Below are 13,400 nucleotides of genomic sequence, written 5' to 3'. Positions count from 1 at the left end.
GTTTTTCTTTACGCTTTGAAACAATTCACACCTAGTAGGCTTTGTACCCTTCTTTTCAAAGGAAAATTGGGTCGGTAAATGAGATGGAGCTCCCCTGAGACCGTTTTGACAACTATTTCAAGCAGGTAACCATGCCGTTCAAGTTAGTTTCTTGGGCTGGGTGCGTGCTGGGGCAGTTCCCTGTAGATTTTTCTTTGTTAACTTTGGATGTCAGTGTCTTGGTTTGTTTTTTACGTCTAGATGGTTTAGCGACGTACCTTTTTCAAGTTTTGGTTCAAACATTTAAAGAGGCGCTTTACAATTAATTATTTGTTTTCTTCACTCAGCTCACTCACTTCAAATCATTTCTTTAAATGCTCGAGGGATTCGGGGTTTTACTAAAAGAAAAGCAGTATTTAATTGGTTACATAAGCAAAATGCTGATGTTGCCTTTCTTCAGGAACCTTATAGCACTCCGGATATTGTTGAAAGTTGGCGATTTCAGTGGCCCGGGAAAATGTACTTTTCTCACGGTACCAATCACAGTAGAGGTGTTCTGATTTTAATAAATGACAAATTACAATTTGAAATGAAAAACACTCAGTCTGATTCTGATGGTCGTTACGTTCTTATAGATGCTCTGATTCAAGACTCTCCGTTCTTATTACTAAACATTTACGCCCCAAACATAACATCAGAGCAATGCTCCTTCTTTTCAAGAATCTTGTCAACTTTAGACGAAACGGATGGGACGTTTAGTAGTCAGTTGATCATCGGAGGTGACTTTAACGCTCATTTACATGAAGAATTGGACAATTATGGTGGACGTGTTGAAAAAAAGACTCGGTTAAAAATATTATGGAGATTAAACTGGCATACGATCTCGTTGACATTTGGCGAATTAGGAACCCTAACAAAAAAAAGTTTACGTGGAGACAAAAGAAACCTCTTATTCAGCGACGCCTAGATTATTGGTTAATTAGTGATGGACTTCAGGACTTTATTGAAGATTCGGATATAATACCTTCTATTAAATCTGACCACTCGGCCATCACTTTGCAAATTAATAGCTTTGAGGACAAAGTCCGGGGCCCATCACATTGGATTTTCAACTCTAGCCTTTTAAATGATTACAACTACCTTAATCTTATTGCCTCTAGTTACCAAGATTGGTTAACAGAATTTCAAGAGGTGAGCGACAAAAGACTCCTCTGGGACTTGATCAAATATAAAATCAGACAATGTACTATTTCTTTTTGTAAAACAAAGGCAAGAGACAGAAGGAATAAACTTACTGATCTTGAAAAGAAACTTAAAGAAAGTGAGGAACTTTGTGCTTGTAATCCTACGGAACAGAATATACTGCAGCTTGAAGAACTTAAAAGTGAATATGATTCTAAGTATGACTACATTACTCGTGGAAACATTATACGGTCCAAAGCTAATTGGTATGAAAAAAAGAGAAAAAAATAACAAATACTTTTTGGGTCTTGAAAAATCCAGAAATAAGAAAAACTGTATTCGAAAGTTGTTTGACAAACAAGGACGAGTAGTGACAAACTGCAAAGCTATTATGGCTGAATTAAAATAATTCTATCAAGATCTATACGCTAATAGGGATTCAGATTTTGATGAAGATGTTTTCCATTCCTTTCAGACTCAGAACGTTAGCATACCTAAGTTATCGGATAACGTAAGCCAACAGTGTGATGGATTGCTGACTTACACTGAATGTTATAAAGCTCTAGAGAAATTTGAAAATTATAAATCGCCGGGAAATGATGGCCTTACGGCTGAGTTTTTACAAAGCGTTTTGGCCAATTTTAGGCACTCTTCTGGTAGACTCTTTAAATGCTGCATATTTAAATGGCAAACTGTCAAGTTCCCAGCGGCAGGCAATTATCCGGTTAATTGAAAAGAAAGACAAGGATAGAAGATATGTGGATAATTGGAGACCGATATCGTTGCTAAATGTGGACTATAAAATCGGATCTAAAGCTGTAGCAGTAAGGCTCGAAAAGACTCTCCCATTTATCATTCATGAAAACCAATGCCCATATGTCAAGGGGAGAACGATCTTTGACGCAGTGAGGTCAATAAATGATGTAATGGAGTATACCAAACTACAGAATATTCCGGGTCTTATGACAACATTTGACTTTAAGAAAGCTTTTGATTCTTTAAGCTGGAATTATTTGTTTCATACATTAAAAGCTTTTAATTTTGGCGACTCCTTTTTGCACTGGATTAGAGTACTTTACTCGGACATCTCAAGTTGTATTATGAATAATGGCTTCGCATCTGATATTTTTGAGGTCAATAGAGGAGTTCGCCAGGGGGATCCTTTGTCACCATACCTATTTATTATTGCCCTTGAAATTGTCAATATAAGTATTCGTGAAAATAATGACATTAAAGGAATCAAAGTTGGTAAATGTGAAGTTAAACTTAGCGTCTTTGCTGACGATCTGACAACTTTTGTTAGTGATACACAGTCCTTTCTTTTGCTGCAAGGTCTCTTAGATAGATTTGGTAGAATTTCTGGACTAAGGTTGAACGAAGAGAAAACAGAATCGTATTGGCTTGGTAGCCTTCATGAGTCGCCAGAGTATATTGGCGTTGACAAAGTAAACAAACTAATGAAAATTTTAGGCATTTTCTTTACGTATAACTGGCAAAAGTATCAGGAGCTCAACTTTGAAAATATTATTAGGTCCATTCAAAAATCTATCAATGCATGGCGGTGGAGAAACTTAACACTGATTGGTAGAATTCAAATTATTAAGACCTTCGCAATCCCCAAAATCATGTTCCGGGCATCGTTAATCCCTTTAACCAAAGAGATTGTGAAGCTGGTGAATAAGGTTCTTTTCAATTTTATTTGGAATTCGGGGAAAGATAAAATAAAGCGCCTCACACTTATAAGTGACTATAAAGATGGTGGATTACGTATGCCACATATTGAAACACTTATCAAGGCTCAAAGAATCATGTGCATGAAGAAATATCTCGAAGGTTATAATAGTACCTGGAAATTGTTTCTTGATAACTATCTTGCTGACTTTAGGGGCGCTTTCTTAACTAACTGTAATTAAGGTGTACGTTTTTTGCCGAGGACCCTTCCTAAATTTTACAAGGAATGCTTAACTGAATGGGCGCTTTATAAGATATCACCAGTTACCACTTTAGCTGATGTGCTAAAGGAAATCATATGGAATAACAAGTTCTTATGTATAGATGGAAAACCTTTGTTTAGGAACAAACTTCTAAGGAAAGGATTTCTTACTGTAAGTGATATTTTGACTGATTCCGGTAGAATGAAATCATGTAGGACATTACAAAATCAAAACGTAACCGGTGCGGAGTTTTTTGTCCTTATGAGTGTCTTTAACTCTATTCCATCGGAGTGGAAGACCCTTTTAAGGGACATGCCCAGCACTTTGCCCGAGGCCCACGAATCGCAGAACTCAATATTTCCGTCTTGTTCCAGATACTTATATTGGCAACTAATTAAGAAAACTGAGAAGCCCCCGATTTCAATATCTAAATACGAACGTTTATTTCCATTACATGACTTATCTTGGAAAGACATTTATCTCCTCCCTAGACGTGCTTCACTAGACTCAAAGATAAGAGAATTTCAGTATAAGGTTTTAAATAGAATCCTTTATGTAAATAAAGCCCTCTATAAAATAGGAATAACCAGTTCACCTTTGTGTACATTTTGTCAAATATCAGAGGAATCCCTCGAGCATCTATTTATACATTGTCCAATTTCAACTGCTTTTTGGCTTTCTGTAGTTGAATGGTTGAAAAATTACTTTTCGACAATCCAGTGTTTGACAGATGTGAGTATAATGTTTGGGCTCTTTGGAAAAGAAACGCAACTGATTAACCATATTATATTACTAGGTAAACAAGTTATTTTCCAATGTAGACTTCTTAAAGTGAATCCTTCCCTTTCACTTCTAAAAACAAAAATAAAAATTGCTTGTCAAGTGGAGCGTGTCATAGCTGAGCAAAATGATATTGTAGATAGTCATAATGAGAAATGGAAAGCGATCCTCCATCACATTCAAGACCTCTAGACGTATCGTGTATATCATTATTGTTATTATTGTTATTATTATTATTATTGTTGTTGTTATTGTGTGTGTAATAATTATAAATTTAAATAATAATAAAAAAAAAAGACAATGTCAAGGTAGGTGATGTAGTCCTGATGGTAGATGAGAATTACCCTCGTGGAAAATGGCTAATTGCGCGAGTTGTGGCTTTGTACGTGTGGTGAAAGTAAAGACTACCTCCACAGTGGTGACCCATGCCAAAAGACAACGACACAAAGAAATTAAAGCAGGTACCGTTATACTTAGAAGACCTATTACAAGTCTGTGCCGCCTGGAGATGGATAGATGAGATGAATTTCTGTTTAGAGACTGTGTTTAAAAAAAAATTGAGTTTTGGAGTAGGGAGCCTTTAATGTGACTGTGTGGAAATGAATTTCAAAGGAAAGTCATTTAGGGGCCGGTGTCGCTCCCAACTCACCTAAGTAGTTTTGGTCTCGCGTCACGTGATTTTTTTGTGAGTCTTTGATGCCATGTGCTCGGGTTTGTTTGTAAGAGGAGCAAAGATGTGAATTTGGAGCCGAACAGTTTGGTAAGAACTCAGAGTTTTCTTTGCCGCTTATTCAGAAACATTGCGACATTTGTTGAAATCCTTTCTCTTTATTAGAAAACCTCTTTCTCTCTGTCTCTCGCACCTACACAGTCAAGGACGTCTAATGGAACTGGATATTTGATGAGTAGTTTTGACCGAGTTATTGCTTTATATTCCTTTTTGTATTGGAGAGTTTTTGCCGTTCAGCGAATAAAGTGTAGCACTACGAATTTGTCGTGATTCATATTGACAGTAATCTCTTCCACTAAGTATGAGCTATTACTGTTATTCTGTTTTGTCGTTGTCGTTCTCTTTCTCTCTCCTTTCTTTTCTGTTCTAGTCATAGGTCCTCCAGGCATTAGAGCTTCTAAAGATAAAAACACTCAGCTTTAAGTTTATATTCCTGTTATAATTGATTTGAATAACTGCGTAGCCGCCAGTGTGGACCACAGCTACCATGATACGTCAAACTGGATTGAAACCGGCGAAAAATGCAGAAATCAAACATTTTCCAAACCGTTTTTTACCAGAACACGAAAAGCGTTGACTGTGTAAGAACTATAGTTGACGTAGTATTCTCGTAGTATGTTTAGGTGATTGAACCTGAATTGAGCCTACAATTCAATCAAAAATCAGTCTCTGGTCAGCGGTCAACTTAAAAAAAAAGCTGACTTCGGTAAGCTCTAAGCTTGAGCCTGCGATATGGACACGTGATACTGGTCAGCGGATAACCCATTTTGACAGGTGACAATTGATCAAAACCTGGAGATGTATGCTGTAAAGTAGCGTGATACCGTTCACATTGGCATAAATGGAGGTGTGGACGTACGTCCTTACGTATGGACAGTTGATGACGCACCCAACGGGATTTGGAAGTGCGCAAAATGTCAGTCTTGATCAAAGATTCCCCTTACATAAAAGCAACTGAAATTTAGATTCTCATGTAAAGAGAGCAGAGAATGCTGTTGTTGTTTCAAGAGAGGAAACAGATCAACCGATTACAATTCTACATTTCTTCCTGGACACAAATTCAGTGTTTCCTAAATACAGTTGTGCCCTGAACTGATTAAATAAGAGCGGAGGTTTTGCTCTACTGGCCATGGGCCAAGATTACAAATACTTTGCGAAGACATTAGCGCATGAGTTTCCGTCATTATCTTTCTCATGATAATTTCGTAAGTCTTGACTGTGCCACAGGCGTAACTCTTGACCAGAAGACAGATGAAGTGGATTTGGGAAATCACTGAACACAATCTCGCTGGAATTGGGACCATACCCGGGAATGGTGTATCCTAAACTTATCCCCATGTGAGGCAGAAGGACAGTGTTTGATGCGTTTGTTATGAAGACTTTTATCTTTTGCGATTCAGGATTGCATCCCCATTTGCTCGATCTATCGTTCCGATTAATGTTACAGTTCACCAATCCACTGAGGTGAACGAGTTTGACAGCATCAAGAGAGCCACCGACTTCGACATCAAAGCGGCCAAACTGGTCATCTCTTACGCCAAAACACACTGCAGCTGAATTCAGCTTTCGCCAAGGACGTTCTGTGACAAAATAGGTAAATTTTAAAAGGAGAAAACATTTGGTCAGTAAAAGCTGGTATAAATTGTAAAATAAACTGGCTTAGACACACTATTGATTAATATCTTACTTACTTACTTACATATCGTAAAATACCTTTTCTTGTTTGTTTGTTTTTTTATTTGTTTGAGCAGGTTGAAGTTTTGGCCGCTATTCAGCTAATGTGGACCACTATACCCACCCACCCATACACTCATAATGGAGACCCATAACACCGGGAACCTGATCACCTACTCCTCTCGAATAATTTGTGGGTTCTTTAACGTCCCATAGGGAACTTATGAACATGTTGGATTTTTGTGAGACGGGGCGTGCGGTTTATAGTGCTTATCCGAAGAGACTTGAAAGTCTAGCCATTTGCGGGTGTCATTGCAAAAGGCAGAATTTTCTGCTCAGTTACCCCGAGTGTTGGTCCGGCCAGAGTCGAACTCACGACCTCCCGCATGGCAGTCTTCTGATCGTTTGTCCTACGTTGTGTCTCTTCTGTTCTAGATTGCGACGTTTCGAATTCTTACTGCTGATTTTCTTCAGGCGATAAGGCCGATTATGTTATAAGCTTAATGATGCACACATTGTATAATGGTCCTCAATTAAGTGGACCGATGAACAGCTGACGTCACAGAGCGAAGAAAGCTATAACCTCATAAGACTTCACACTTGCAGCATCAACAGGGATAATGGCTTCGACATTCCCCGAAGTGTTGATAACACGACAGGCGATCGATACGAGAACGAGGGAACCATTTTGAATCATATTAGATCTCAGGAAATTACTCAAAGGAACAATAAGCCTGAATTCCACCAATCAGAGCCGACCTCCGTGATACAAAGCGTAGCCCGCAATCAGTCGAGACGGTCGAAACGTCGTTATCGGCTACAACACAAGTGAATACATCGTGAGAGAAATGATTATACTTGTCTTGTTATTTTCACAAGAATTGATTAATCCTGATATTTTCTTACTTAAAACGAGACAAATTGCTGCTCAGAGTTGTTTACATAGCAAGAGTCAACAATCAAAAATAAAGATTCACTTCTGATCAGTTCGATAAAATAAGAAACATTACTTCATAACCGGCTTCACAATTGGTTAATCTTTCCTTCCCCTGTTGGCAATTGCAAAGTTCTCTTGAGGCTTATGGTATTCGTTTCCATTTTAGTTCTCCACTCACCGAGAATGATACGAGACAATTAAAAGACCAAGTAAATCAATACAATCTATTAAATTAAACGCAAAGTTTAAAAAGAAAACGTACTGTTTTCGCTTCCTAAGCAAATCCAACTGTAATTTAAAAGAGTCAGTGAAGATCTCGATTTTATGAACGAAAGATTCCAATCGACGCCGTCGATTAGCCGGCGCATCATTTTGGCTGAACGCAATCATCAAACATATTCGGAGTTTCAATGGGAAAGAAAACGATATAAAATACTACAAACGGGTGTAACGACTGAGTTAAAAGCTGTTTCAAACCGTTGTGTCATCTTTCGCAATCTTATCATCCTCTTTAAGTTGGTCGCGAGTGTCTTGAAGGAAATAAGAAAATAAGCGATGACAAAAAGAAAATGTTAGCGGTGACTGTTCTTGTACGCGCGCATGGCAAATGTCAATAGAATTCTCGGATCATTATCAATATGTGGGCAAAGTCCGTTACGTAAATCATTTCACGTCCTTGGAGTTCCGGAATATTGCAAGGTTATCCTAGTGTTTGATTGGTAAGAAGAGTCTTGAAGGAAATATAGAAAATGAGTGATGACTGTTGTACGCGCACGATAACGTTGGTTATGGGTTAGCGTAAAGGACAGCAATGTTTTTTTCATTTGTCTGAGAAGTCCTCTTACTTTCACAGCGTAAAATATTACGGTGTTTTAGAAAAGTGGATGGGTGGAGCAATGGCCACGCAACAAAATATCATTATGGGTTCTAAGAGGAAAAATATTCGTGCTGCACAAGCGGCGAGCATTTTAGGTCTTTAAGTACATTTTTGTACTGTTCTCTGCGAATTAGGCCCTGTCCACACGCAGCTGGGATTTTTTTTATCCGCAATTTTTTTTCGAATACAGCTTGTGACCACACGTATCCAGCGAAATCGGAAATTTTAGAATGAGGTCTCCAGAGTGCAATTTTTTGAATACGCTGCAAGTTCAGATACGTGTGGACAGTGGTATCTGTAAATTTACGAATGCGCTGGATCCAGTCTCTCCTGGATGAGATAAATCAACATGGCGTATCCGGTCCTTAGATCTTGAAAGACGGTAAAGAATTGTTTCCATGTCTCAAAGTGCCCTTGGATGTGAGGTGCCTGGGAATGAAATTAAATCATTGGAATCGAAATGCTAACAGTTAGGCCTAAATATTGTTTTCGGCCTAATTAGGCCTAAGGTTAGCATTTGTAAGGGGTTTGGGCTTTTTCAACAGTTATATTATAACTTCGGTCTGCATTTTACACTGACCGATTCCAGTAATTTAATTTCATTCCCAGGCACCTCACGTCCAAGGGCACTTTGAGATATGGAAGCAAGTCTTCATTTGAAAGACTCTCACGTACATCTCGTTAGCAAAACAGAGAAAATGGCGCCAACATACGATTTTTGCGCGTGCTCATCAAGCAAAATCTTTGTCAAAAGCACTGGACGCTAGAGTAATAATTGTGTATCCGGATACGTGTGGACAGTAAAAACGATGCAAAAACGACTGGAATACGCTAAGTGTGGACGCAGATATTTTTGAATCCGAAAAATAAAAGAAAAATCCGGATAAAAGTACTGTGGACGCATCCTCAAAGACCCAGGGGCAGATAGTGCGGACGGAAACAAGACCGGAGCGGGCGAGAAAAATACGACGAGCTACAGTACGAAGGAAAAATAAGAGCCGATTATTTTTTCTTCGCACTTTTGCAAGTCGCCCGCTCCGATTTTGTCCTCGTCTCCACTATCTGCCCCAGGGTCTCTAATTTTAGACATTTTGGCATATCTTGCACAGTGGTCCTAAAGTTTTGGAACATCAGAAAAATTCCGTCGCATCGGTCCATTTCTGGTCGCTGTTTACATTTTGGGACAATACTCTTTGATGTGATTGGTTTCGAGCGGCCACATGAAATTACCGAAATTTTTAACTCAAGCCTCTGGTTAAAGGGAAAGCGCCCACGGTAACTTATTTCAAACATGTACGAAGTTTCTAAATCTAGAGGAAATCATCATTGTCCGCCAAAAGTTTGATTTTCAACATAAAGCATCAATTCATAGAATAAGATTGACAAATAAATTTCATTGATTGTCTGAACTAGAAGCTAATTCTTTTTGCTCACAAGATAAGAATAACGAGAATGAAGTACAAAGGGATTACGGTGATATTTGATATTCTAAACAGAAAAACCAACTTACCAGAATCAGGGTTATTCCCATAAACGGATGTTGGTTTCTCCACAAAATACTTGGGACGAAAATATTTGGTGTCGTTGTTGAAATCGCAAGTCTTGTCAGCAAGATTGTAGTTGAGGCTTTGACAAGCTGGTTGCATATTGCAAGCGATGTAACAAGAAGCCAAACGATCAGCAATAAATGAATGATACGAGTGATCAACAAGAGCGAAACCGTATTCTGATAGGGGTTGATTAGTAGTACATGATTTAGCGGCTGATGCAAGGCTATGGGTAAAGGTCAGACAAAGAATGACAGGAAAAGCTGCCATAGTTTTTAGTGTTTCTTCGAAAAGCGAACTGTTAATCTCTTGAAGAGTACCACAGACCCAACTCTGTTCTATAAAACTAACAGGTGAAAAATTAATTGATCCTCGGAGGGGGAGATATACTACGACTACTGAATTAACTTAATTAGTGTAATGAGACACCATGAATATAGTTGAATTCTGATCTCAAGCGAAAGGAAAACTCTCCAACAATATTGAAATGAAAAATTAAATGCATAAATGTGAAAGGAAAAATGTTCAATGTCAAATAAAGGGAAAACCCGTTATAGATTTAATCGTGTTTCTTGGAAAGACGTGCCATTATACTTCAATACAAACGTCAATGCTTTCTATAAATATTAAAACGTCCAATGTGAATTGATACCTGTGGGGAAATTTAATTACTGTAATTATTATTGATGGTCACTCTTAAGTGCAGCTGAATTGTGGCCTCAAATGAAGGAAAACTCTTCGTGTAATATTGTAACTATGAGATAAATACCGAGAATAGAGCTATTATTCCATATACCTCCCGACGGCCGTAGGCCTGAGGGATGTATATGGATTAATACCGACGTTCGAGGTATTTAATATAATATCTGACTTATTTCATGGTTTTTCATGATTTTACTCCTGATAAATTTTTATAAAATGTAAAAGACACGTATTTTTCTTAATATAATTGTAAAATTAAACTGAGTATTCCGGTGCTGTTGTACCAACCATGGTACTATGATTAATTCAGATCTTTTGTTGAAGGGAACAAGTACCGGCTAATTGGGAGGCTCACATCTTCGTGGGATCGAAACGAAGACAATGGAATTGACAAAAACTGTGTGATTTTCACAGGATTTTGAAAATAGTTCAGGGCACAGCGTGATTTTCACAGGTTTTTAAGAAACAACAGACTGAATTATTTATGGCGTTTTCCACCTTGGTACATTTCTTTGTCGAGGTACGACCACTCATTCCGGTACGAGTTCGTCCCAGTGCTCTCTTATCGCTCGGTATAGAGTGTTTTCACGTGACGTCACGGCGGCCATGTTAGTGTACCCAACTAATCCCCTGGAAATTGAGCTTTATTATCATGCAAACATTTTCTTTTGTTTTGGTGGAAAAACAAAGTTACTGATCACGTTAGTGAGCAAAATTTCTCCCGGTATAAAGGGAAAAAAACCTTTTTGTGGAACGTTTTGATCAATTCCGAAGCTTACAAGCACGCAAAAAGGTGAGAAATGTTTTTGTCATGAGCCTGCGTCTGTCAGGCCACCAGGTATAACTCAACATCGCATCTTAGGACTTTCTCCCTTTTTTCGCTGGAATTTCTTTCTTCCAAACTTTTCGAGTTTAAAGAATTTAATAAAACAATTCACGCTTGTTGGCTACCAGACTGGTTATAGCCAACTCGGCGCTACGCACCTCGTTGGCTATTTACCATCTCATATCCAACGCGCTCTCGTAAAATAATTGTTAATTATTCGCAAAGAGCGCGCAGGGCATGGAGCTCCCAGTATTGTGGTCTGTCTGTGGTATATCACTGTCGGGAGGGTAAACGATCGGAGGTCGATCTCACGGTGTAAAAGACTCCGTGTCCCGAATGGTTGACTATCCACGGGTATTGTCCCGTAATGTACATAAATGACTTAATGTAGAAAGAAATGGTTGTCGAGGAAATTGTTAATCTAAGTTACCCCAAAATAATCAACGATTTTGAATGAAAGAAGTTCCTTACTGATCTTGCCTTAATTTTGTGGGAGCTTAAGAAATCATTGAAGTGAAGCTATGATCTTCGCAGTTATGAGCGCAATTTTTGCAATTGCGTGGAGAAGCCTGAAAAATTCAGAACTTCAACGGGGTTTGAACCCGTGACCTCGCGATTCCGGTGCGACGCTCTAACCAACTGAGCTATAAAGCCACTGACGTTGGGAGCTGGTCATTTGTGGGTTCTAATGATCCCGTGAGGAATAAATCAATGATGAAATGGTCTATGAAATGAGGCTTCTCTTCGCAATTGCAAAAATTGCGCTCATAACTGCGAAGATCATAGCTTCACTTGATTTTATATCCGCAGTTCATATATGATTCATTTCATAGACCATTTCATCATTGATTTATTCCTCACGGGACTATTAGAACCCACAAATGACCAGCTCCCAACGTCAGTGGCTTCATAGCTCAGTTGGTTAGAGCTTCGCACCAGAATCGCGAGGTCACGGGTTCAAACCCCGTTGAAGTCCTGAATTTTTCAGGCTTCTCTACGCAATTGCAAAAATTATGCTCATAACTGCGAAGATCATAGCTTCACTTGATTTCATATCCGCAGTTCATATATGATTCATTTCATAGACCATTTCATCATTAAGAAATCATTGCTGGTGATACTTAAGTTCAAAACCAAAATTAAAGAATCCATGTTGCATTTGATATTTGTTAGCTGTATTTGAAAAGATAGGTGTAAGCACTATTGCCAAAAACAAGAACCAAAGATCTGAAGGCCCGGGAAAATGGTTCATTGAACAGCGATGTTAAAACAATTTCAAGTTGCAGATTTGCAGGCAAAGGGCCAGAAATGTACATAAGTTGAAAATAAACGAGAAGAACTTAGTCTATATTGTCAGATCAAAAGATATATTTGTCTATTTTGCCAGTCTAGTGAAACGGTCGCCGTCGATCGAAGATTTTAAGACCCCCAGAAGAAATTCACTGAAATTTAAACCCACTCCCAGTTATCTCTACCATTTAATCTTCATATAGTTGGAAATAGTCGATAGAAGAACACGTTTTTTCTCTAAGGAGTATCTCTAAAGTTAGGTTTGTAATGTTTCCATAAACGGAAATTTACGCAACCACGACAAGAATAGTGGTTTAAATTTGAAAAGAATGAAAGATCTGTCGACATCGAAGAGAATTACGTGATGCGTGATTGTCGGAAAAAATACATTTACATAAAACGCTTTTTTTTTGTAAGAAATAGGGCAAGAAAAGCCTCAGTCAAAAGACCTTCCTTTGAAGGGATATTGATGTCATATTCCCTCACATTTAACTTTAATACTAAAGGTGCAAGTCCCTTAAATATCGGAATACCTCTGAAGAACATTATTATATGCTTTGGTTTTTATGTTTTTGAAGCAGTTTCACAGCAAGTTGAAATCTCATCTTTGACGACGAGAAAAGTAGAAATGTAATATTGAAACCTTCGTAGGTTTTCGAGTAGATCAGCCGACGTCAAATATGCTAATATAATTGTTTCCCGTCCACACTCACTGTATGCGCAGTCATTTACACTAAAAGGTTCTCTCATCAACTAGAAGTAGGTGAGTTCTGGATAACAAGCTTGCGCAGAGTTGCGGCCATTTATTTAAGTGTTTAAGTAACGGCAGATAGTGAAGTAATTTAAAGCAAGCCTGACTAATTGCACAACTAGAAAAGAAAATTCACTGCAAAAATGTAACGGTTTGAAAAGAGATGGGTGAAAAAAGATATTGCAAGTTTT

The 13,400-nt window shown here is 38.3% G+C and overlaps 2 protein-coding genes and 1 non-coding gene across 4 annotated transcripts in view; 2 read left to right on the top strand and 1 right to left on the bottom strand.

The window, feature by feature from the left end:
* The window catches only part of LOC138011857 (uncharacterized), a 330,121-nt gene that overhangs the window by 201,113 nt on the left and 115,608 nt on the right, over positions 1-13,400 (top strand). The gene's annotated exons all lie outside the window — the stretch shown is intronic.
* LOC138010803 (uncharacterized) overlaps positions 3,687-13,400 on the bottom strand; it is a 13,803-nt gene continuing 4,089 nt past the window's right edge. Inside the window, exons 1-2 of one of the 2 annotated variants that reach the window (XM_068857780.1) lie at positions 9,604-10,039; positions 3,687-6,185 (exon numbers count right to left, since the gene is read on the bottom strand). In XM_068857780.1, the coding sequence (XP_068713881.1) occupies positions 5,746-6,185; positions 9,604-9,910 (747 nt within the window). In that variant the 5' untranslated portion in view covers positions 9,911-10,039 and the 3' untranslated portion in view covers positions 3,687-5,745. Of the gene's footprint in view, positions 6,186-9,603; positions 10,040-13,400 lie in introns of those variants that run through there. The other variant, XM_068857779.1, reaches the window with a different exon arrangement.
* On the top strand, positions 12,072-12,144 carry Trnas-aga (transfer RNA serine (anticodon AGA)). The gene has a single exon. It is a non-coding gene; the product is annotated as a tRNA-Ser (tRNA).

The sequence above is a fragment of the Montipora foliosa genome, chromosome 7 (assembly GCF_036669935.1).
Source record: "Montipora foliosa isolate CH-2021 chromosome 7, ASM3666993v2, whole genome shotgun sequence".
In the NCBI taxonomy this organism is placed as follows: Eukaryota; Metazoa; Cnidaria; class Anthozoa; order Scleractinia; family Acroporidae; genus Montipora; species Montipora foliosa.
This window is presented reverse-complemented; position numbering and strand designations above follow the sequence as displayed.